General features: G+C 35.2%; 1 protein-coding gene across 4 annotated transcripts in view; it reads left to right on the top strand.

The window, feature by feature from the left end:
* Positions 1–23,180, top strand: part of TP63 (tumor protein p63) — a gene marked incomplete at both ends in the record, with an annotated part of 199,268 nt that overhangs the window by 57,451 nt on the left and 118,637 nt on the right. For all 4 annotated transcript variants that reach the window (XM_084231727.1, XM_084231726.1, XM_084231732.1 and 1 more), the window contains 2 exons: positions 5,755–5,883; positions 7,340–7,472. In XM_084231727.1, the coding sequence (XP_084087853.1) occupies positions 5,755–5,883; positions 7,340–7,472 (262 nt within the window). The remainder of the gene's footprint in view (positions 1–5,754; positions 5,884–7,339; positions 7,473–23,180) is intronic.

Genomic DNA, 23,180 nt, shown 5'->3' with positions numbered 1-23,180 from the left:
TTCAGGTCTGCACATCATCAGTTTTCTTATGAAATAAGGGAACAAGACTAGATAGTAAGTTGATAAAGCCATGTTTGGCATTCTATGTGATCCTCAAGGTTTAGACTCAAGTGTGACCTCCATCTTCCCAATTATGAGTGGTGTGGCAAGGAGGCCCCTACAGGTTTACTCTTTTAGAGATCCCAGTGCCACATCATGTCCACCAGGACTGCACTCTGTTTAGGGAACCCTATATGAACTTCTGGCCTGCATCACTTCTAAATGTTGTTTTATTTTGTTAAGTGTATTACAGGATGTTGTATAGTATAAAGTACATTTCTAGTGTTACTCAGTTTAGAAGTCTGAAAGGTGAATAAGGAGGCTTTATATATCCAGAAAATGAGTATGAGAATTGCTACAAGGGACCAAGAGTTAGGTAATTCATGAAAATTAGACTTGATGCATAAATTTATTTTTTATTTATTTTTTAACAAATTTTATTTATTTTTCTGTAGAAGAATTGGAGTGTTAGCCAGAGGTGGGGATGGGGTGAGAGGATTTACCAGAGAGATAGTGGAGAGCAGAACAGGTGGATTTACTGAAATCACTGCTGAGGGAAGCAGCCAGTGAGACAGGAGAGGTCTGCTGCACCATGTGGGTTAGCTCCCTGGCCAGAGATCAAACTAAGACCTTAGCAGCGATAGCACTGAGACTTAACCCATAGGCTATCAGGGAGGCCCAATTTATTTTTTTATTGAATTGAGAGTAAGGTTTATGTTGAATGGAGTGAATCGGTTCTTTTCAGATTTTGGCTTTTCAGAAAAGCAATCAGATAGTCACTAAATTGTATTAGTTCTAAAACCCATTCACAAAACTAAAATATTTCTGAACTCTGAAATTTTAAAGATTTGGATATTTTTATGGAGCATTGAAATAAACTAAATGTAAGGTAGACTTGAGTGATGACTTTAGGAGAAGAACAGTTAAAGCAAGAGAAAATGCAAACTTTTAGCAGATACCCCTTGGTGTTTTCAGGTCAATTATGCAAAGAGCAGGGTTCTCTCTCTCTGTCTTTTCTTTTTTTTATTTTCTCTCTCTCTCTCTTTATATTGTGTATAGTGTAGTTAATCCAGGAAAAACAAGTTGAAAGAAAAAAACATTGACTTTAGGCTTCATATCCTTGGGTGACTTGTTTGAAAAAATTATTTGAACAGTGTGATTGTTCTACAAGAAAATTGATACTGAGATTCACCCAAAGACAATGACTTGGGAGACAGGTAGCATTTACCTCTTTCTTTCTGCCCTTTGGCACCAGTAAATCTCATTCCTTCCTTTCTCTCAATAATGCTTTATGTATAATTCAGAGAATGGGAATGGATAGTGGATCAAAAGAGAAACCTTAAAGATCCCTTTCAAACCAGTGATTATTTTTTTAATTTTTATCAAAACCTTTTCCTCAAGTGAACATTTGTTCAGAATCCTGACACATATACACCAACTTCATGGCATAAGGAGGAATGTCTAGAGTTCTACCATCTCCTTACATCTAGTGAACACATGAAGGCATCAGGGGCCTTAGTATTTCATGATATACAATTTGAACACATCATGTCTCCATTCTCTCCAGGTCAGATCATCTAATTATATTTACTGATATTGTTAGTGATTCATCAGCCACTCAGTCTGAGAAAATTGGAAACTTGAAATCATCCTTGACTTTTCCTTCTCCCTTCATTATTAACATAAACAATATCTGACTTAACCATTCATTAACAATTGTATTTATTCCATTTACTCATTTCACACAATTATTCTCCTATTTTCTTAACTAGACAGGGACAACAAACTCCTAAATAATTATTTTGCCCATAAATTATGGGCATATGTTGTAAATTATATTTCCACAGTTCCTAAATTTATCAATATTAAATACTAATAATTAACAATCATATTAAATAATTAAAGGATAATTAATAAAGCTAATTAATGATTAATTGTATCAATTTTATGCTTCAGAAAATATTGATTTTGTATACTGCCACTTTACTGTATTAATTTATTATTTCAATAGATTTTTAGCAGTTTTTTTTTTATTTTCTATGTATACTATCATGTCATCTGTGTATAGTGAGAGCTATATTTCTTTTTTTTTTTTTTAAAGATTTATTTATTTATTTATGTACAAGCACTGGTTACAGTCAGAAGCACGGGAGGGTGAGAGAATTCACCAGAGTCAGAGCAGGGAGCAGAACAGACAGATTGACGAAATACACCGCTATGGGGAGCAGCGAGCGGCAGGAGATGTCTGAGCGCCATGTGGGACCCTCACCCAGTGGCGGGGGATCCAACCAGCACAGCAGAGGCTGCGGGCAGCTTTGCAAGCCAGCGCTCAACCACTGTGCCACCGGGGAGGCCCCGAGAGCTATATTTCTTTTCGAACATCAACTCCTTTTTGAAGATTTTCTAAATAAAGTTTATTTTCACTTTTAGAACTTTTATTTTTCACCTCTAACCTTCAGATAAAGAAACTAAAGTTCTTAGAAATGAAGTATTTTGCAAAGATACCTATGCTTTTAATGTAATGCTAAATTAAAGATCATGTAGAACCTATTTTCCTATTATGTATACTGAATCAAATGTAGATAACCAGGGTAATTTTTCTTTTTAGGATAATATATTCAGATAATTGTATATTCACATACAGTTATAATAAATCCATAGGCTTTTCCTCAGCAGCAAATAACATCTTACAAAACTGGAAAATAGCACAACCAGGATATTGACATTAACACAATCAACTAATCTGATTACAATTTCTCAGTTTTACTTTTACTTATTTGTGCATGTATATTTAGTTTATTTTTATAATTTTTTATCTATGTGTTGGAAAACAAAAGCAAAATTTAACAAATGAGACTATTTAAAACTAAAAAACCTTCATATAATGTAAATACCACAAAAGCAAAAAGGCAACTTATGGACTGGGAGAAGATATTTGCACATCATGTATCAAGAAGTGGCTAATTTCAAAATACATAAAAAAAAATCATGCAAATTTACAACACAAAAGCAAATATCCCATTCAAAAAAAAAAATGAGCTAAAGAAACTTCTCCACAGAAGACATTCAGGTGGCTTATAGGCACATGGAAAAAAATGCTCAGCATCACTTATTATAAGGGAATGTGAATCAAAACCACAATGAGATATCACTTTGCTCTTGTGAGAATGGGCTATGTGAAAAAAGACTGACAACAGCAAATGTTGGCAAGGATGTGGAGAAAAAGTAACACTTATTCACTGTTGATGGAAACGTAATTTGGTGCACTCTCTATGAAAAACGGTGTGGCCATTACTAAAAAAAAAAAAAAAAAAATGGAAATACTATGTTCCAGCAATGCCATTACTAGATACCTAGATACTTACCTAAGAATATAAAAACACTAATATAAAAAGTTCTATGCATTCATGTTGACAGATGACTGGATCATGAAATTATGGAATATATATAGTTAATGAAATACTATGTAGCTATTTTAATTATATGGAAAATACTGCCTTTGGAGACAAAATGAATGTCTCATGAGGTGATTATGCTATATTGAAATAAATCAGAAAGTGAAAACTGGTTACTGGATAGTTTCACTCATTTTGCAGAATATAAATAACCAAAGAAAAAAAGTGGCAAAGCATGACAAAAATAATTCTTAGACTCTGTGAAAAATTATCCAAGTTACCAGAAGAGATGGGGAAGGTGATAAAATATTAACACTGGTGCTCTGGTGGAGGGTGAATGAAGCATGAGTACATATGAAGGTGTACTCCCCAAATTATTTAATTATGTAAATTTCTGTCAAATATTGAAACTTGAATACAAGTCTCTTTGCAAAAAAATTCTTCAGTAATCATTAGAAGTATTGAACCTTTATTATTATTATTATTATTATTTTTCAATTTATTGGGCCTTCCCTGGTGGCGCAGGCAGTTGAGCACTGCACTGTGAAGCTGTTCGCAGCTTCTGCAGCACTAGTTCAATCCTGGCCAGCCGGCGAGGGTCCCACATGGTACAGCAGACCTCTCTTGCCTTGCCCACTGCTCCCCTCAGCAGTGTATTTCATCAGTCTGCCTGTTGTATTCCCCCCTCTGTCTCTGGTGAATCATCTCACCCTCCTGCACATCTGGCCTATACCCCAATTCCTGTATAAAATAAATAAATAAATGTTTAAAAAAATAAAATATTTATTCATGCAAAAGCTGGGGTATAGGCCAGAGAGAATTCACCAACAGCTGTGGACAGCCTCATAGGTTGTGTCTTAATTCCTTGCGCCACCAGTGAGGCCCTTGAAGCTTTATTTTTTAATATCTCATAGAAGTTTCTACTCCCCTCTCAAGCTCCCCCATTCTCTGACCAAAATTTCTACACAATACTACCATAGAATAATGTTTGTAATATCCTCATATACACCAAGCTGTTTTCCATTTTAATATTTTATTTATGCTATTTCCATTAACTGCTTACTCATACCACAAGTCTTTATCTGGTAAGGTCAGTTTCTCCTCTTTAATTAAGACTATTTCTTTAACATGATATATTTCATCTTTATAATTTTATAGTGTTGTTCTTACTACATTTATTAGAGGTTTGTTTTCCTGTTTTACCCTCTACACATCATGATCTTCTAGAGCGTGAGATGGTTTTATTCACATTTTATTTCCAGTGTCCATTATGCCTCCTGGAAAATAATAAATGTTCTGTACATGTGTGGCTTGAGAAAATTAATATACTTCTCTGTAAGGCTTGGGAATCATCAACAATAAATCCAATGCAATTACTTTCTATTATGTAACTAGACCAGAGCATTCATTTGCAATTTTAAAATGATTGACTATCCTAGTACACTATTTATTTAACACTTTATAGTATTAACAGTAATGATTAAGAGCTTAGCTAATTTCATCCTAGGACAAAATTAGTCTACTGATAATCACAATGAATTGCATACTAAGATGATTTGTGTAGATAATATGCAGATTTGGTGGCAGCATCACCTGAGAAGACTGATATTTTCCTTTGCAGATACAGAGAGCAAGTTTAACAATTTTTTTAACACAAACTTGACCCAGCAACAAAATGGAGCAAACAGAAATAGCATCTATTTGCAACATATTCACATGGTTGCTTGTCCCTTAGTCTAGCAGAGAATTCTGCACTCCAATTAAAAACCACCCACACACACATTAAAGTATGTAACTGGTGATTACGAATAAGACGTAGGTCCAGAAGGTTGAGTTTGTTGTCCCTGGGCATGATGCTAAGATGGTAGTTATGAGAGAGGTGATTATGCCAAAGGTAAAATTTAAGTTTTCTGAACTTGTTTCTGTTTTCTGATTCTACTTTTTACCTGCTGGAGGCAAAATGGGCAGGTAATCAGTTGAGACATTTATAAAATGAGTTTAATAATAGGTCAGGCTTGCTGCAGAGCTAATGAGGGAATGTTTATTTTCTTTTTGAAAACTGTAGAACATAGATATTGGACAGTGAAAGAGCAGACTAACATTATTAATTAGGAAAGAAAAACTTTGATAAATGATGTCATCTGGTAATAAAGTGGAGTCCATGACACTGCCTGAAGAAACAATTTGCAACTTCTAAAAAATTCCCCGTATGATTTTTAAAGTCACTTGATTTTTTCTTGATTGAATATGCTATAATTTTAATAGTAAGTGCTATAGATACAGGGAATATAATCCTAGTTTCTTTTTTTATTCTTTTAAGGTTTGTAGAAACCCCAGCTCATTTCGCTTGGAAAGAAAGTTATTACCGATCCACTATGTCCCAGAGCACACAGACAAGCGAATTCCTCAGTCCAGAAGTTTTCCAGCATATCTGGGATTTTCTGGAACAGTAAGTATCAACTAAGCAAAAAATGTTGTATTTTAACTATTACGAGTTTTATTTGTTGTATTTTAACCATTATTTTAGAATAGTTAACTATTTTAACTATTATAAGTAGGTAGCTGGATCGTCAGAATATTGCTTACTGGGGAATCTTTCTAGACTCAACTCAGTAAAAATAGTTAACATTGTTGGAAAAAAAAAATCCTATTTAACAGTATCTTTGAGTTTGAAATTGAGAGATTAATTCGATTTCAAACACCAAAGGATTATTGTTACTCCAAGGTGGTAAAATTTTAAAGGACCAGAAGAACTCTCCTGCCCAACTGGAAATTACTTCTCCAATGACTCCCTATTATTTAAGATTTGTTCCTTTGGCTTAAGGAGTCTTGTTTATTATTACAATGCAAATATCCCCTGAGGGGGGGGGGGGGAAACACTACCTTTGTTGATCATTTGTGAGTTACTAGAGAAAGGATTATTTATCTCCTTCATTAAGGTCATGTTAGATAAGTGAGTAAATTAAGAGGAAGGTGGAAGAGTATCAGAAAACTGAGGACCCTAAAGAAAAGTCTTTCGAATACACTCTATTCTGATACATCCATTTCATCCTGTGTTCTACTCATCAATTCTTGATGAGGACAAAGATCATGATTTATTTTACAAAAAGTGTTATAGGACAGGGAGAGGGGCAGCCCAAACCCCGCAAACCTGCCTATTCTAAATGGGTTCTGCCATCCGCCGCATCAACACAAAACATAGGAGACTTTAATGAAAAGGAACTTTAATAAAACTAGGAAACAATACAGGTAAGGCAAAGAATCTAGTTTCTAAATGAAGCACCCAAAGTTACCCGTCCCCTCGTGGGTAAAACTCCATCCATATGGGATCGGCCCAGAACAAGGCCCCAAAGCCTGCTACAAGTCTAAAGCATCTTCCAGTGGGGACCCACAGAAAAGGGTCACAAACAACTGGACAAGCCCGGAAGGAAAAGAGCAAAATCAACATCAAGATAAAAGCTGCCATTGTCACCTCCCCACGGGTCTCACCCACATCTGTGTCACCTAGTCCACGACCAAAAGACAAGCGCAGTTTCTTCATGTGTCTCTAGGCTCCATGCGCCTCCTCCAGGTCTCCTTCTGGCTCCATCCAGCTTCCTTCCTCAGTCTCCTCTGCAGCTTCTCCTCTTCTTGCTCAGCTCCACCCTTCCTTGGGTGGGGCAGGGAACCTGGAACCTCACCCTTTCCTGGGGACCACCCTGTTACAATAGAACTTAGATCTGAGCTTCCTGAGATTACACTTCTGGTAAGTGATTGAGCCAGGTTTCGACCACAGAATTGACTCCAGTCACTGAGTCTTGACAAGATTGAAACAGAAAGAGTTCTTTGCTACCAAATTGATAGTGTGGTGGGGAGGGCATTTTAATCATTTTCCATGGCTAACACTTGCTTTTCCTTTATGGTAGGCCCATATGTTCAGTTCAACCTATTGATTTGAACTTTGTGGATGAACCTTCAGAAAATGGTGCAACAAACAAGATTGAGATTAGCATGGACTGTATCCGCATGCAGGACTCAGACCTGAGTGATCCCATGTGGGTGAGTGATGGGGCTTCATTTTCAATCTGTGGTTCATGCTCTCCATATCTCTCTTAAGCATGTCTTTTTCATGTCATCTGCAAAGGCAAATCAGCTCCAAAAATATAAGGCCATTGTAAGAGGGTCAGTGTGATCTGCAGAGAGGTTAAGGGCTTGAAATCCGGGTCTTCTTCAACTCTCTAGAATGCATGTTTCCACTGATATAGGGAAAGGAGTTGGATATAATTCCTTATATCCTTTATCTGCAGTCACTATGAAAATCAGTATGGAGACTCCTCAAAAAGTGGAGAATGCCGTATGATCCAGCTATTCCACTTCTGGGTATTTATTTAAAGGGTATGAAAACAATAATTAGAAAACATACATCCTCCAAAACAACCTAAATACCCACTCACAGATGATTGGAAAAGAATGGGGTATTATCCATTATGGAATACTTCTCAGCTATTAAAAAAAAAAAAAAGGTGAATTCTTACCATTGGTGACATCATGAATAGACCCTGAGGGTATTACACTAAATGAAAAGTCAGTCAGATAAAGACAAATAATATGTGATTTTACTCGTATATGCAATTTAAAGAAATAGAACAAACAAAATAAAACATAATCAATTATCAGACTATAAGAACAAAATAGCAGAGGGGAAGGGGGAAGGTAGGTGTGTGAATTAGATAAAAGAGGTGAATTGTAATGTAGAAGATGGAAAGTAGACTTTTCTGTTTTTGTTTTTTTTGTTTTTTTTTTTGTGTGTGTAGAAGAACAGGTATGTAGGTCAGAGGCATGGGGGTGAGAGGATTCACTAGAGACAGAGTAGGGAACAGAACAGGCAGATATACTGAAATACAGTGTTGAGGGGAGCAGCAGGTGAGATAGGAGAGTCCTGCTGTGCCATGTGGATCCCCTCCTTGGCCGGGGATTGAACTCTGGCCTTATTAGTGATATTGCTGATAGGCCACCAGGGAGGCCTGGAAACTAGACTTTTGATGGTGATAATAATATAGAAAATACAGGTGTCGAATGTTAATGCTATATACCTGATCTATATAATGTTATAAATAAATATTACTTTAACAAAAATTTTTAAATAGAAAAGAAAAAATGTCTTGCCCTTCTTTTCCTTTGTTGGTAGTGAGGAGTATCAAATTATTTGAAGGAATTTTACAAGTGAAAGAAATTAAATATATATTTTGATATGCCTTGCTTATCTTGTCTGATATAAATACTATTTTACTGGAATTTTGACTATGTAATTATTGATGTGGATTGTACATTTTAATACTGGGAGAAGGTGAAGTGGAGAAAAGGCAGAGGAAACAATAAAAAATAGAAAGTCGTAACTTTTCAAATACACTGAGGTTCTGACACTAAAATCATAAGGAAAAAAAATATATAGTTCAACACTGACTCCTTCCATTTCAATGTGAATATAGTTCTTAATTATACTAGAGCACTTAAAAGGAAACTGGCAGATAAATCCAAGGAGCAGATCATTCAAGTCTTTGGAATGTATTATAATTGAATATAAATATGGGTAAGTTTCTGATTTGGTAGTGACTTAAAAATTATGATATTCCCCAATTAACTTAATAATATGACCTGTTAAATTAATGGGTAGCACCTGCCTAGGCAGGTCTGTCTTTTTAAATTCTCTCCAGGAATTTTCTGTTCTGACACTTGGACTCATTAAAGTAAGCAAAAGTTATAGTTTAAATGGAGAATCAAGGCTTTTCATTTGCAGTTCCAGTTATTATTATCTTTTCACATACCGAAGCTTATGGATTCTGTGCCATGCTGGTTTTTTTTTCATTATTTGTTTTATTAGAAATTTTCTCCTTGAAGATATACCACTTTTTCTCTTCTCTAACCAATTCTTATCCCTCCTTCAACAACCAGTTTATCTGACCTTCTTCTTGAAAACTTTCCTTTTGCTGTTCTCCACCAGTCTGATTTAGAACCTATTCCTGTAAAGCAATCTAGGTATACTTATAGTCCTGTTACTTATTACACACTATAGTATTTATTTATTTTAAAAGGGTACAGGGACCATATTTTGTCATGTTAAGCATTTTTTTAGTGTTTGACACATAGGAATTTTTGAGGTCATAAGAAATGAGACTTGGAAGTTCATCAGTCAAAAAGTTCTCCTTAAAGAAGCCCTGCCTGGGGCCTCCCCGCTGGCGCAGCCGTAGAGCGCTGGGTTACGAAGCTGCCCACGGCCTCTACGGCGCTGGTTCAATCCCCGGCTGCTCCCAGGCCACCGGAGGAGGGTCCCACATGGCGCGCAGACCTCTCCTGCCGCCCGCTGCTCCCCTCAGCAGTGTACTTCGGTCCTTTTGCCTGCTCTACCCTCTGCTCTGGCGAAATCTCTCACCCTCCCGCGCTTCTGACTGTACCCAGTGCATGTATAAACAAACAAACAAGCAAACAAACAAATAAATAAAAATATGCCTCTATTGAAAAAAAAATCTTAAAAAAAAAAAAGAAGCCCTGCCTGAGATACTTCTTTCACTGATGGATTTATTCTGTACTCTATTGTTCATCGTAGTAGCACTAGCTACTATGTGTCCTTTGGACATTTGAAATATGGCAACTGAAGGACTTCATTTTAACTTTAGCTAATTTAAATTTCAAATTGCCAGATGTTGCCAGTTGCTGGTGTGTTAGACAGTAGTTTTAGAATATCTCCAGACAGGGGGGCAGTCCCTGCTTGAACTTGCATAGCAACAGAGCTTCCTGTACTGTCATCCTCTTCTATTTCCTTCCTTTCATTATGAGTCATCAGTATAGAGATATGCTTTAAAAAAAATTATTCTTTACCTTCATGTTTTCCCAGTTCTGTTTGGATTTACTATTTGAAATCCAAAACTTCAGCCATTTTGTTGCTTTTACAAAAGCTAAAGGAAGCTTTGGAGAAAATCAAGTGGAATGTCTAAGAAACAGTCAGGTACTTTATACATGATGCTAGAATAGGGTAAGAATTGAAGATGGGGAGAAAATAAACAAATATAATTGTTCTCATTATAAGTGTCTCATTTAGCTAAGAATGCATTGCCTTATGATTTTAGGTTACTTTTTTTTTTAAAAGATTTAATTTATGCATACAAGAACTGGGATACAGACCAGAGGTGTGGGGTAAGAGGGAGGATGAGAGGATTCACCAGAGTCAGAGTGGGGAACAGAACAGGCAGATTGACTGAAATACACTGCTGAGGGGAGTAGCGGGCAAGACAGGCGAGGTCTGATGCACCATGTGGGTAGCTCCCTGGCCGGGGATTGAACTCCTGTTGCAGTGGCTGTGGATAACTTCACAGTGCTGCAACTTAACCCCTTGTGCCACCAGGGAGGCCCAGATTTTAGGTTACTGTTATCTAACAATTAATGATATTGAAGCAGAATATCCATTTGTGTTCAACATTTTTCCTGAGTATCAATTATTAATATGTGCACTTGATATTGATTCTTTGAAATAGAACTTAAATAATCATAAGAAAAATGAGTGGTCTATTTAAAACTGAGTATTTGATTTGAATTTGATTCAAACTTTGCTGTTAGATGTATAAATTACATTTTTTGAAAGTATGATTTACTTAGGCTTTAATATTTGATGATGATTAACACATCTGATATTTCATTTAATCTTTCCAATGATTTTGTGAGGTATAAAATATTTGTTTTTTAAGTCAATAAGTCAAAGGAAAGAGGTTTCTTTTACTAGGATGACATGTAAGTCAAAGCAATGTTTATAGTCTACCCACATTACTGGAATCAATCTTTTACCAATTTTTCTCCAATGTATTGTATTTGAGAGGAACTGGAATTCTATTTCTTCTTAATTATCCCTTTGTTAAAGAATTTTAGGGATATTTACATGGAGAAACTTTTACTCTTCCCCCTGAGATGGTCATGTCATATCACATCACAGAGATTTTCCATATTTTCCCATCCCTCTACAGAGGTACAGAACACCAATGAATATAGGAATGATAAAGTACAGTTTTACCACCATTTATTAGCTCCTTTGAGCCTAACACTTTTAAATAGATTAAAATGAGGATAACAAGAAATCAGGAAATAGACCCAAAAATAGAAAATTTTGCAAATAGAGGATTGATATGCATCAAAAAAAGCTGAAAAAAAATTCAGTAGGATTTTGCCAGTGGAGAAGACAAAATAGGTCATATGGAAATAATCATACTTTGAAAAGAATGCAATGTATTTTATTGAAAGAGTGAGAATGAACATGATTTAATGAATTACCCTGCCATGTATTTATGTCAAAAAATGGAGACGCTGCTAATATATTACACTTCTACATGAATACTAGACCTTATTTTTTCATAGGATTATTACAGTGTTCTCATATACATGTATATATGAAGATCACATTGATAGGACTAGATAACAATGATAGTCCTAAGCAATAGGAGTGGCAAAAGGCTTGGCTTTCTTGGAATATTATTAGTGTTCTGGCTTGGAAACTTAGAACCAGGACACTTTTAGATTCCTACTTCTTATAAACTGACAACTGGTGTGAGACTCCTTTCTTCCATTACTTAGTAACTAATGTATTTTCAGTTTTCTGTTTATAGATTAGTAGCTAAATAGTTCCAAAACTCTGCACATAAATTACTATCCTTTTGAATATAATAAAAAAAGTTGGGATCTTAGCCAAGTATTCTCTCTCTATGCAAAAAATAAGAATCTGTGGACTTGAAATGACATGTCAGATTATTAAGGACAGATTATAAAATTATGAATGTGATACCACTTTTATTGATTTTTGACAGAACATTAACCTTAGCAACTAATTGTGAAATGAATCATAATGTTTTGCTCTGATTATTAACAAAGAACAATTTAATTGCAAAGAACATGTGTGCCTTCTTTGCTGGAATTATTTTAATATTACTATGAATGAGCTGCATTGAATTAACAAATGAAGGGGAGTGGGGTTTCTCAAAAAATAATTAAGTGGATATTTCCAAGATACTTATTTCTTGTTGCCTTGCTGTTGTCTATAACTTTATATCTTAGTTTTGTGTTATTTGGAACTGTCTAAGCATGCCTGTCATGTCTTTGAGAGGTGAATAATGGTATTAACACTTAAACATTCTCGGGCCTCCCCGGTGGCGCAGCGGTTGAGCGCTGGGTTACAAAACTGCCCTCAGCCTCTGCAGCGCCGGTTCGATCCCCGATCCCCGGCTGCTCCCCAGCCACCAGAGGAGGGTCCCACATGGCACGCAGACCTCTCCTGCCGCCCGCTGCTCCCCTCAGCAATGTGCTACTGTCCTTCTGCCTGCTCTGCTCCCCGCTCTGGCTCTGGTGAATTCTCTCACCCTCCCGCGCTTCTGACTATATCCAGTGCTTGTATAAATAAATAAATAAATAAATAAATAAATAAATAAATAAATAAATAAATAAATCTTTAAAAAAAAACAACAACAACAACACTTAAGCATTCTCTTAGAATGATTAATAGAAATTGTATACCTCTGACTTTTACATTTATTTATTCTTTGTACTTTGAAGGAAGTACTTTTGGCTGAATTCAGTTTTTCCCTAGTGATTTGAGCCATAAGTATTGCATAACTATTACACTGAATTTATCACGAGAATTTCTGAAAAGGAAAACATATATATAATTTGAAGTCTTATGTATCTTGGGTGGTACAAGATATAGAACATTAAGCTAGGCGCTGTGAACAAAGACTTTCCAAATACAAACTTAAGACCTACTTTTTTGACCTACAGAGCCAGACACTTTATGTACATCTGAGGTACTGCAATAAGAACTTACAAGTATGGATGGCTTTCAATACTTATGGCTCAAATCACTAGGGAAAACTGAATGTTGATAAACTGTAATTTTTGAGAAATGCGTTAGTTTTATCAAAGTTTTGAATTTATGTGCATAGAATTGTTCTATGTATCCCCTTATCCTTTTCATGTCTGTGGGATCTGTAATGATGTTGTCCTCTTTTATCTCAACACTGCTAGATTGTGACTTCTCTCTTTTTCTTGTCAGTCTTATAAGAGAGATGTCAGCTTTATTGATCTTTTGAAGAACAAGCTTAGCTTTTTGGTTGCACTGTTTTTATTATATTTCTCTTTTAAATCTCACTATTTTTGGTCTGATTTAATTTCCTTTATCCTTTATCCTATTTCTTTGGCTTTAATTGTTCTTTATTTCAAGTTTCTAAAATTGAAAGTTTGTATTAAGTTAAGGTCATTTATTCTTCTAATGTTATATTTACTTTTATATAATCCCCATTAAACATGACCTTATCTGCATTTCATAAAATTTAATAAATCATATTTTCCTTTTTGTTCAGTTTAAAATATTTTCTAATTTCCCTTAAGATTTATCTATGTTTATTTAGAATCAGATTGTTTAATTTCTAAGTATTTAGGTATTTTTCTGTTATTTTTCTATTATTGGGTCCTAGTTTAACTTCATTATGGTAGGAAAATATACATGGTATGATTTTAAATGGTTTAATTTGCTAAGGGTCATTTCATGAATGAAGATGTGGTTTAAATTTGTAACTGTTCTCTTTGTACTTGAAAAGACTATGTTTTATGCTTTTGTTAGGTAGAGTGTTCTATTGATGTCAGTTAGGGTTAACTGGTTTATGGTATTAAGCAGTACTTCTATTTCCTTGTTTATTTTCTGTCCAGTAGTTTTATCAGTTACTGATAGAAAACTGTTGAAGTCTTCAGATCTATGAATTTATCTCTTTCACCTTTTAAATCTGTCATAAGGCATTGTATTTAAGTTTATTAAATCTTCTTGGTTAATTGACTTAGGTATTATTATATAATATTTCCCTTTATCCGAGGTACTTTGGGATATTCACTTTGCTCTGAAATCTACTTAATATTAATTTCTGCTAAGATAACCAATCTAACTTTATTTTGATTAATGTTTGTTTGAATGATAATCCTTTTCTCAGCCCTTTTATTTTCACCTATATTTGTCACTCAGTTCCGTCTAGATAAGAGATAGCTGGATTGCCTTTACTCATTCAAGCTCTCCCTGTCAATTAGTGTATGTGTTTACATCATTTACATTTATTTATTTTGGGGGGGGCTGGATAAAAAGCATTTATTTATTTTTTAGTTTCTTTTTTTGTTATAAATTTTATTTTTATATTCCCCATATAATTGCGGACCCCCTTATTTTGACCCCAAGCCCTCCTTTCCCCACCCCCCACAGAGTGTCTCTGGTTCATACTTGTTTGTTGATTTTGATTTTTACTTTCTTATAGTTATTCTTTTTCCTGGTCCCTTATTTAAGTTTTCTAGATTCCTGCTATGAGTGAGACCATCCGGTATTTTTCTTTTTCTTTCTGGCTTATTTCGCTGAGCATGATCCCTTCAGCTCCATCCATGTTGCTGCAAATTGCATATGTTTATCTTTTTTGAATGCTGAGTAATGTTCCATGGGGTATATGTACCACATCTTCTTGATCCAGTCATCTATTTTTGGGCATTTGGGTTGTTTCCAAAGCTTAGCTATTGTAAACAGTGCTGCTATAAACATAGGGGTGCAGGTGCTCTTTGGAATTGATGTTTCTGTGTCCTTTGGGTAAATACCTAGTAGTGAAATTGCTGGATCATATGGAAGCTCTATGTTTAGTAGATCCAGAAATCTCCACACAACTCTCCATAGTGGTTGGACCAGTTTGCACTCCACCAACAGTGCAGGAGAGTTCCTTTTTCTCCACAACCTTGCCAACATTTGTTGTTGCTAGTTTTTTTTTTTTTTTAATATGTGCCATTCTCACTGGTGTAAGATGGTATCTCACATCATTTACATTAAATGTAATTATTGATATGGTGTTTTATTGTTGTTGTTGGGCTACATTTATTTTCCTTCCTATTTGTTCCCATATTCTTCTATTTCCTTATTTTCTGCTGCATTTTAAGTTATTTGACTTATTTTCAGTATTTGATTTTAATAGACTTATTTTGGTTTTGGTATATCTCTGCAAATTCTTGAGTAGTTGATCTAGGCAGTGTGATATTTAGAATTTTTTTAGAATTTTGTTTACAATCTACTGAGAATCAACATTTACTACTCTAAGTGGAAGTAGAAATATTACAATATTGGTTGTATAACCTTCCTACCATGATGTTGTTATTGTCATCTATAGTGTGTCTGTATACATTGCATCATCCCGAGGACAGTGTTAGAATTTTTACCTTCGACTGTCATAGATTGAAGAACTCCAGAGCATATTTAAACAAGATATTTATCATCCCTATCCCTGTTCCTTTCTACTGAAGTTACAGTTCTACCTGTATTTATAAGAAGAATGGAGAATTTTATGCCTCTTTTTGTTTTTCAGAATCATTTTTTTTTTCAATGAGAAATAAATGCCTGTATTTTCTAAGCAAGCCTAGGCTATAAACCATACCAAATCTATAACTTGTTGAATTTTTTTTTTGTCTACCATTTACTTTTCTTCCTGTTTGTTCCTTTCATTGTTGAGCAAAAGTTTATAAACATTTCCTCCATACCACCCTCATTCCCTCAGTTTTTCTTCCCTCTCACCTAGAGATATTTTCTATCAGTTTGGAATTGCATCATAATAGATGTAATTATTGTTGTTCATTGGCTTAAGCAACTTTATTAAGGAAAAGAAATCAATTGCTAGCAGAACTATAGTCAATTATTCATCCATTAACAACTGGAATCATGTATTCAGTGCTACATTCAATGAATTGGAAGATAGATAACCTAATAGTTCCAGGCCTCCTAGCAATCTAAATTAAAATTACAAAGTATTTGCGGTCCTATTTTGGAACGTAAAAGTTGTTTGAATTCCAGTTTTCATTCTCGGTAGAACAAGAACATGTTATTTCTTCAGTAACAGGCACAAAAATATGCTTTGCATCTTCTGTCCTGCTGGTGCTACAAATGCAATACATTCTCCAGCTACATCAGGTATGAGCAGGAAGTATATACATGTAAGTTCCAATCTTTCACAGTAAAAGGTTTAACCAAGAATTGGAACTGTTAGCACAACTAATGCTCTGCCTTTGATGTGATCATTGAGCATCCATCATCTCACCTTTGCCCCCTCAGATGGTTGCTGCATCATGTTAGAGAAGTGAGGGTTTGTCTAGTCTCATAATCAAGTCAAGGTGAAGACATTGTCCATACAATGCGCACTCCACTTTTGGAAAAAAAAAAAAGTCTGAATATTAGACAACAGTTTTGTTAAAACTACCTTACAGTTTCTAAAAGCAATTACCCAAAGCTAAAAGACCTAAAGTCTTCTCAGATGAGCATGTGAATGAGTGGAGGGAGTAAAAGAAAAACTATGATTGAAAAAAATGAGGTTTGGTAAGAAACATCCAGGTAAGAAAATAAAAAAGGATCAGTAATTTAAAGTTTATTCCAGCTATGATGCAGGTTATGCTGACTTTCATGTAGCATCACGTGGCATACATTGAGCCCATTCTTGAAATAGTCTGTTGCATTTATTTTTGTCTGTTTTATTGATCCTTGTAGTCTCTGGCACTAGGGCATTATCTGGATTTGGATCACAGAGGAGTGAACAAATAGATAAAAGAACATTAGAACTAGAAATCACACCACTGTAATTTAAGAATATAGAGATAATACCGCCCAAAAGTAAATATCTAGATGATCAATTCTTGTTGTAAATGCAACCTTAAGTTATTGAAAGGGTTAACTGTAGTATAATGATTTGTCAGAAAGTAAACACCACCTTGATAAGGGTTGTCATTTGGTCCATAATTTTGACTTGCCAAGAAAACATATCTCAGGCCTACCTGGTGGTGCAGGCAGTTGAGTGCAGCACTGTGTAGCTGTCGGCAGCCTCTGAGTGCCGGTTCGATCCCTGCCAGCCTCGGAGCAACACACATGGTGCGGCAGACCTCTCCTGTCTCGCCTGCTGCTCCCCTCAGCGGTGTATTTCAGTCAGTTTGCCTGTTCTGTTCCCCACTCTGTCTCACCCTCCTGCACATCTGGCCTATGCCCTGGTTCTTGTATAAATAAATAAATTCTTAAAAAAAAAAAAGAAAAGAAAACATATCTCTGTGCCCCCGCTGAACCTCAGAGCATTGCTCTAGAGAGTAACAGGCTAAATAATTTAATTTGTTAATTATCTAATCTAATTAATTAAGTAATCAGTGCTATGTTCTGTGCTCTTTGTCTGGATCCTTACCATGTTGATGTGTGCTCAAATTTCTGACCCAATCTTATATTTCTCCAGGAGACAGGCAAGGGATTGTCTCTGAGTCTCACCTGGCTCCACCAGACAGAAGCTTAGGGCTGGGGTTTTTCCCTTGCCCTAGCCTACGTCCCCTCCATCAGTGGCTCTGGGGCTTCACATGCTTTATGAGACTCTCTTGCAAGAGAGAGTCATAACGGTTATGAGGAGTCATAACGGTTTTGATACGACAGTTATTTATGTCTTTACTTGATAGATTTCTTTCTTTAAGTACTTATATGAGGCTCATGTCCTATAAGAAAAGTATTTTATAGGAAGTCATGCCAGTCAGATTGATAGGAGCTGGTTAAGAACAACATTGTCTGAGTCATTCCAGTGCTCTAAATCACCTTCCCTGCATGCCTACTCCTAACTCAAAAGGTGGAAAGGATATGATCCTGATGTGTCTTACTAATGGCAATCTTTCTCCATGACTTTCTCCATTGTATTTGCTTAGATTTCAATACACAACATTACCAACTGTAAGCCTGACACCAGTACCAAGGGCTAAATTCAAGGAAGGCATCTCTATTTTCCTTCCTTCCCCCCCCCCACATCTCCAGTCTCTTCAAACTTGAAAGCCACCCTTACACTACCACTACCACCCTCCTATTCCTCTTATACATCCTGTCTTGCTGCTTCCCATTTTCAATATTCCCCCTATTTCCAACTCACCCTTTTCTGGTCTTCTAGAAAACCACTAAATTCAGCATAGGCAGATTTGATTACAAGCTTTTTTTTTTTTTTTCATATAAAAACTTTGGTAACTACCTTATATTTAATATATGACTTTATAATGTATTATTTACTTTAGAATTTCAGTGTAAAAATTGTAGTCAGACACACTGGAGTTAGAATTCTGACTTTACCAAATTTAGATGTCTGAACCTGATATTCTCTATGACCTCTTTTACATTATTTGACAGATAGACATATAATTAGATCTCAGAGAATTGTAATGACTTTTCAATATTGATTTGTTTTTATTGACTATATATATTAGTATACTATTCTTTTATGATAATTCTGTGACATTGGTTAATATATATATTATATTTTATAGTAAAATGCAAATTAATAAATTGCTTTGATAATTAAAACAATGCATGCTAGTTAAAAGGAACTTTGAAGTTAATTATCAAATGCATATGTAAATAATAGTAATAATAGTTTTGAATATTTTAGTATTTTTCCAGTTATTTTCTAGACGTAAATTTTTTATAAACATTAAGATCATGTCACATATCAATTTTGTAACCTACATTTTTCTTTGCATTATACTTGCATATTTTTTCTCTTTACTAATCTGCTGAACAACTTTAATTACTGTATATTTCTGTATTCATACAGAAATACAATGACTCATTCAATTATTCTACTAATAGATTTTTAAGAAGAATATTTTCATACAAAATAGTTTCTTGTACCAGGTACAATTTTTGAGTAAAATGTATGAATGCCAGCATTCTTAATATTATCAAATATCTTTTCATAAATTTTGTTTGTTTCAATTTACATTCCCACCAACTGTGCAAAGGTATCTATGTATGTTATCAATTTTGGTTATATAACATTTTACAAAATGTCAAACACTTCTAGGTGACTAAAGGAAATTCTAGTCATTTGTGTGTCAAGATGAAATAGTCCCTCTTGATACAGCTTTGTGTGCAGTTTTTGGAAGTGATGTTGGTTATGACTACAAATGAGTAAAATATCTTGGAGAGGGAAAGCATCTACAAGGAGGGTGAGCAGGCTTAACTAAGATGGAACAATATGAGGGGAGAGGTGGTAAAAGATGTATAGACAACTTGTTTTCTCTTATTTCTTAGAATTAACCATTAATATGAGAATGAATATGACATTGCCTTCTTTTCTGTTTAGTACTTTATTTTGCATTTTTTTTAAATTGCACTAACATTGGTTTGCATAATTGTTTATGTACTGGGAATGTAGGATCTCTCCCATTGGATGTTGTTACTACACCATCCCCACCACCAAAATACCCATAGTCTACCACTCTTGTCCATTATGTTTAGCATTTCTTAACCCTTGCTTTTAGTTTTCCTGAAACTCTTAACCCTTGGCTGATACCATTAAAACAATCAATCAAGCACAGCTTCTGTCAAATAGACTTTTGTGTATTAGTGCTGTGAACAAAAATGAAACAAACAAGAGAAATAGTCTACATAACAAGAACCCTCTAATTTTTGGAAAATGGGTTTGTAATTACTTATTTTGTACTCAATATGCACTTAGTTTAGCTTGAGTTCAGGTATTCCCAGAAAAGCAGACTGTTTTTATGTTCTGTCTTTTGTACAGTGTAGCCAATAGGAAGACATTACTTTGTTTAAGAGTGCAAAGCCAGGGACTTTACCTTAAACACAAGTATGCATTTCAAACCTTGAACAAACAGTCTGCTTAATAAAATAAGGGAAAGGGTTTTCTTTTTTTCTCTTCTCTAGAAATTCACAAACATCACTTGACAGGTGACAGCTCCTCCCTTACAAAAGGGGCTGTTTGCTTTTTGCTTTGGTGTTTGGGTAAACTGCAGCACACACTGGCAGAGAATTTATTGCCTAGGGGAAGGTGTTTGCAGTCACTGTGTTTAATCTGAAAAGAAACCAGTTTCCTCCTTTCCCCTCCCTCTGTTTTTGAGGAGAGAGAGTTGGAAATGATAGCCCCAGGGAAATAGTTCCCCTAACACCTGTCTTTGGTGTAACCTCAGCAATGTTACTTAAGACACTGTGCTCAGTGTGTACGCACTCAGAATGACAAAGTTGAAGAGGGCAGATAAACAGAAAGGGATTTCAGCAGAAACACAGGAGTTGATTCTGACCTTGCATCCTCTTAAAAAGTGATCAGGTTGAAATCCTAGTCTGCTGGCTTAACAAAAATCTGATTTGTTTGAAGTAATATTTATGTCATTAGTTACCTACCTTTTTCTCCAGCAACCAGTTTATTTAATACAGTTTTAATGTACAAAGCTTGGAGAATTCTAGATTATTAGATTTAGGAACTTTAGACATGATCTAGTTCTAGACCAAGATTCCCTTAATAGATTAAAAGCTAAAATCAAAGTATATTACTATTGACTTTGCCAACATTTCCAATAGATTTTATGGAAGAGTCAGAACTAAGCCTAACATTCTATTTCCTAGACTTACCTCCTCAGTTACTACTAAAGATAGCATAAATAGCTTAAACTCTGGAGATAGATGACAGCCTACATTTGAATCCAGTTCTTTACTTGAGTAAGCTTGGCTAAATTCTGATAAATTTTCCATATGCAAAACAAGGATGATACTGTTGATGAAAAAGCTGTTCTGAGAACTAAGATAAGGTTTGTAAAGCAGTTAGCACCGTACACTGCATGTGGTCAGTTCTCAGTGGTGATGGTTTTTGTCATTTCTCTTTAGAATATGATAAATCTGGAAACAAAAAAATTAATAAAATCAAGTAGAGCAATTGGTGATACAGGAAAAAAATGAAATTTGTATATATTTGCATTTTTTAATTTTTTTAAAAGATTTATTTATTTATAGAAGCACTGGGTACAGTCAGAAGCACAGGAGGGTGAGAGGATTCACCAGAGCCAGAGCAGGGAACAGAACAGGCAGACTGACAAAATACACTGCTGAGGGGAGCAGCGGGCCACAGGAGAGGTCTGTCGCGCCATGTGGGACACTCGCCTGGCAGCCGGGGATCCACCCAGCTTCATAGCCCAGTGTTCAACCGCTGTGCCACCAGGGGAGGCCCTATTTGCATTTTTAAAAGAAGATGATATTTGAATGTATGCTTACATTCTTGAAAATCTAACTAGACCATCATTTCCCATTTGAAACTAGCTGGGGTTGAGATTTTTTTCCAACTAACCCAAATTTTGAAGCAGATTTCTTCTAAAAGTCAAAATACTCTGTGTCTGCTTAGGTCTCATAGAACTCAGAGAAAATATTTTTACTTTAATGAGTAAATATAATTTGTTATTGAGTATCATCCATTAACCTTAACATATGAAATGCTCCCTTTCCCAATCTAATAAGTAAGAGCATGATATTTAAAAGTGAATGTACTGATTTACCTGAATTTGAATCTTAGAATGGTAATGAGGCCAGAGCTGCATGGACTTCTAGACAATTTAATTTGGTGGTTCACAGAGTGTGATTGCAGAGCCAGGAACATCAACATTATTTTAAGTACACGTTAAGAAATGCAAAATCATGTGTTTCACTCAAGATCTCCTGAATCAAAAACTGGAAGGAAGGGGAGGGCAATGATCTTTTTTACAAACCCTGTAGGTAATTGTGACATTTGAGAACCACTGGTGCAATTTAGTGATTTAACATATATATTTTTATTGGTGGGAAACTCAGGCTCCAAAGAGGGAGTGACTTGCCCAAGGGTATACAGCCATAATAACAGAGAAGAAACTTCTAGGTCAGTCTCTACTTTAAAATAGAACATTTTAGATGTGACTCCTCTTAAAATACGTGGAAAGGCTTGTTGTCTTATACCATTTAGAAAATAAAAAGTTAGAATGTCATATTTTAGAAAAAATATTTGAAATTAGTATGTTACTAAATGTTGCCTACAGGTGTCTTTATGAGGAAACTGTTTTTCAATGAGTTCTCATACCTGGATTTCTTTCATTGTAGAGGTGGTTTATCATAATCTCTTCACTGTCAAAATGACTAAAATTTCAAGCTATGTTCTTGCCAATTCCACAAGTATTTACTGTTTATCTACTAAATTCAGGACACTCTTCTAAAGACACAAACTTTAAATAAAAGTTCTGTGTCTGTTGCTGCCTATAACTTTGAGTTGGTTGTTGGAGGTGGCAGATATGAAGTTAGTGGACTAGATCATAAATGATCTAAAGTATCATACCCAAGAAAATATTTTTTGTGTAAGTATTGAGCTATTACAGGAAAAGTCAACAAATGGGTACCTGTCATTGAATAGCAGACTAGAGTTCAGTCAGTAGCAATGACGAGCTGTGTGACTTTGGGGACAATATCTACATCATAGTCTATGTGAATAATTGCTCTTAGGCAGTCACCAACTCAGTGACCCAGCTAACATTTGGTTCTTTCTATACTTGAGAGGAGAATTAATGAATAAACAAAGAGTACATTCTGCTCCCAATGACCTCTCGATTTATCATGAGGCAGTAGACACATACAGACAACTCTTAGAAAGATAGAATGTGTTAAACACCACAGCAGAATACAGCAGGAAATCTGATGATCATTTCTATTTGAAAGCTCAGGAAATACATTGAACATATGAAAGAGAAGGAAAAGATATTATTCCAGGTAGAAAAGAAACATTTCACTTGGTTAAGAAACAGGCTTAAATGTATGACGTTTTCAGTATGAGAGGATAGGAAATGATGCTTAGAGAGAAATAAATAAACATCACCTAAATTAATGAAAATTGTCATTTAAGTTTCCTGGATTCACAGAAC

This window comes from Talpa europaea, assembly GCF_964194135.1.
Source record: "Talpa europaea genome assembly, chromosome: 4".
NCBI classification, from domain to species: Eukaryota; Metazoa; Chordata; class Mammalia; order Eulipotyphla; family Talpidae; genus Talpa; species Talpa europaea.
The sequence above is the reverse complement of the archived record's forward strand: the minus strand, read 5'-3'. Positions and strand labels throughout refer to the sequence as shown.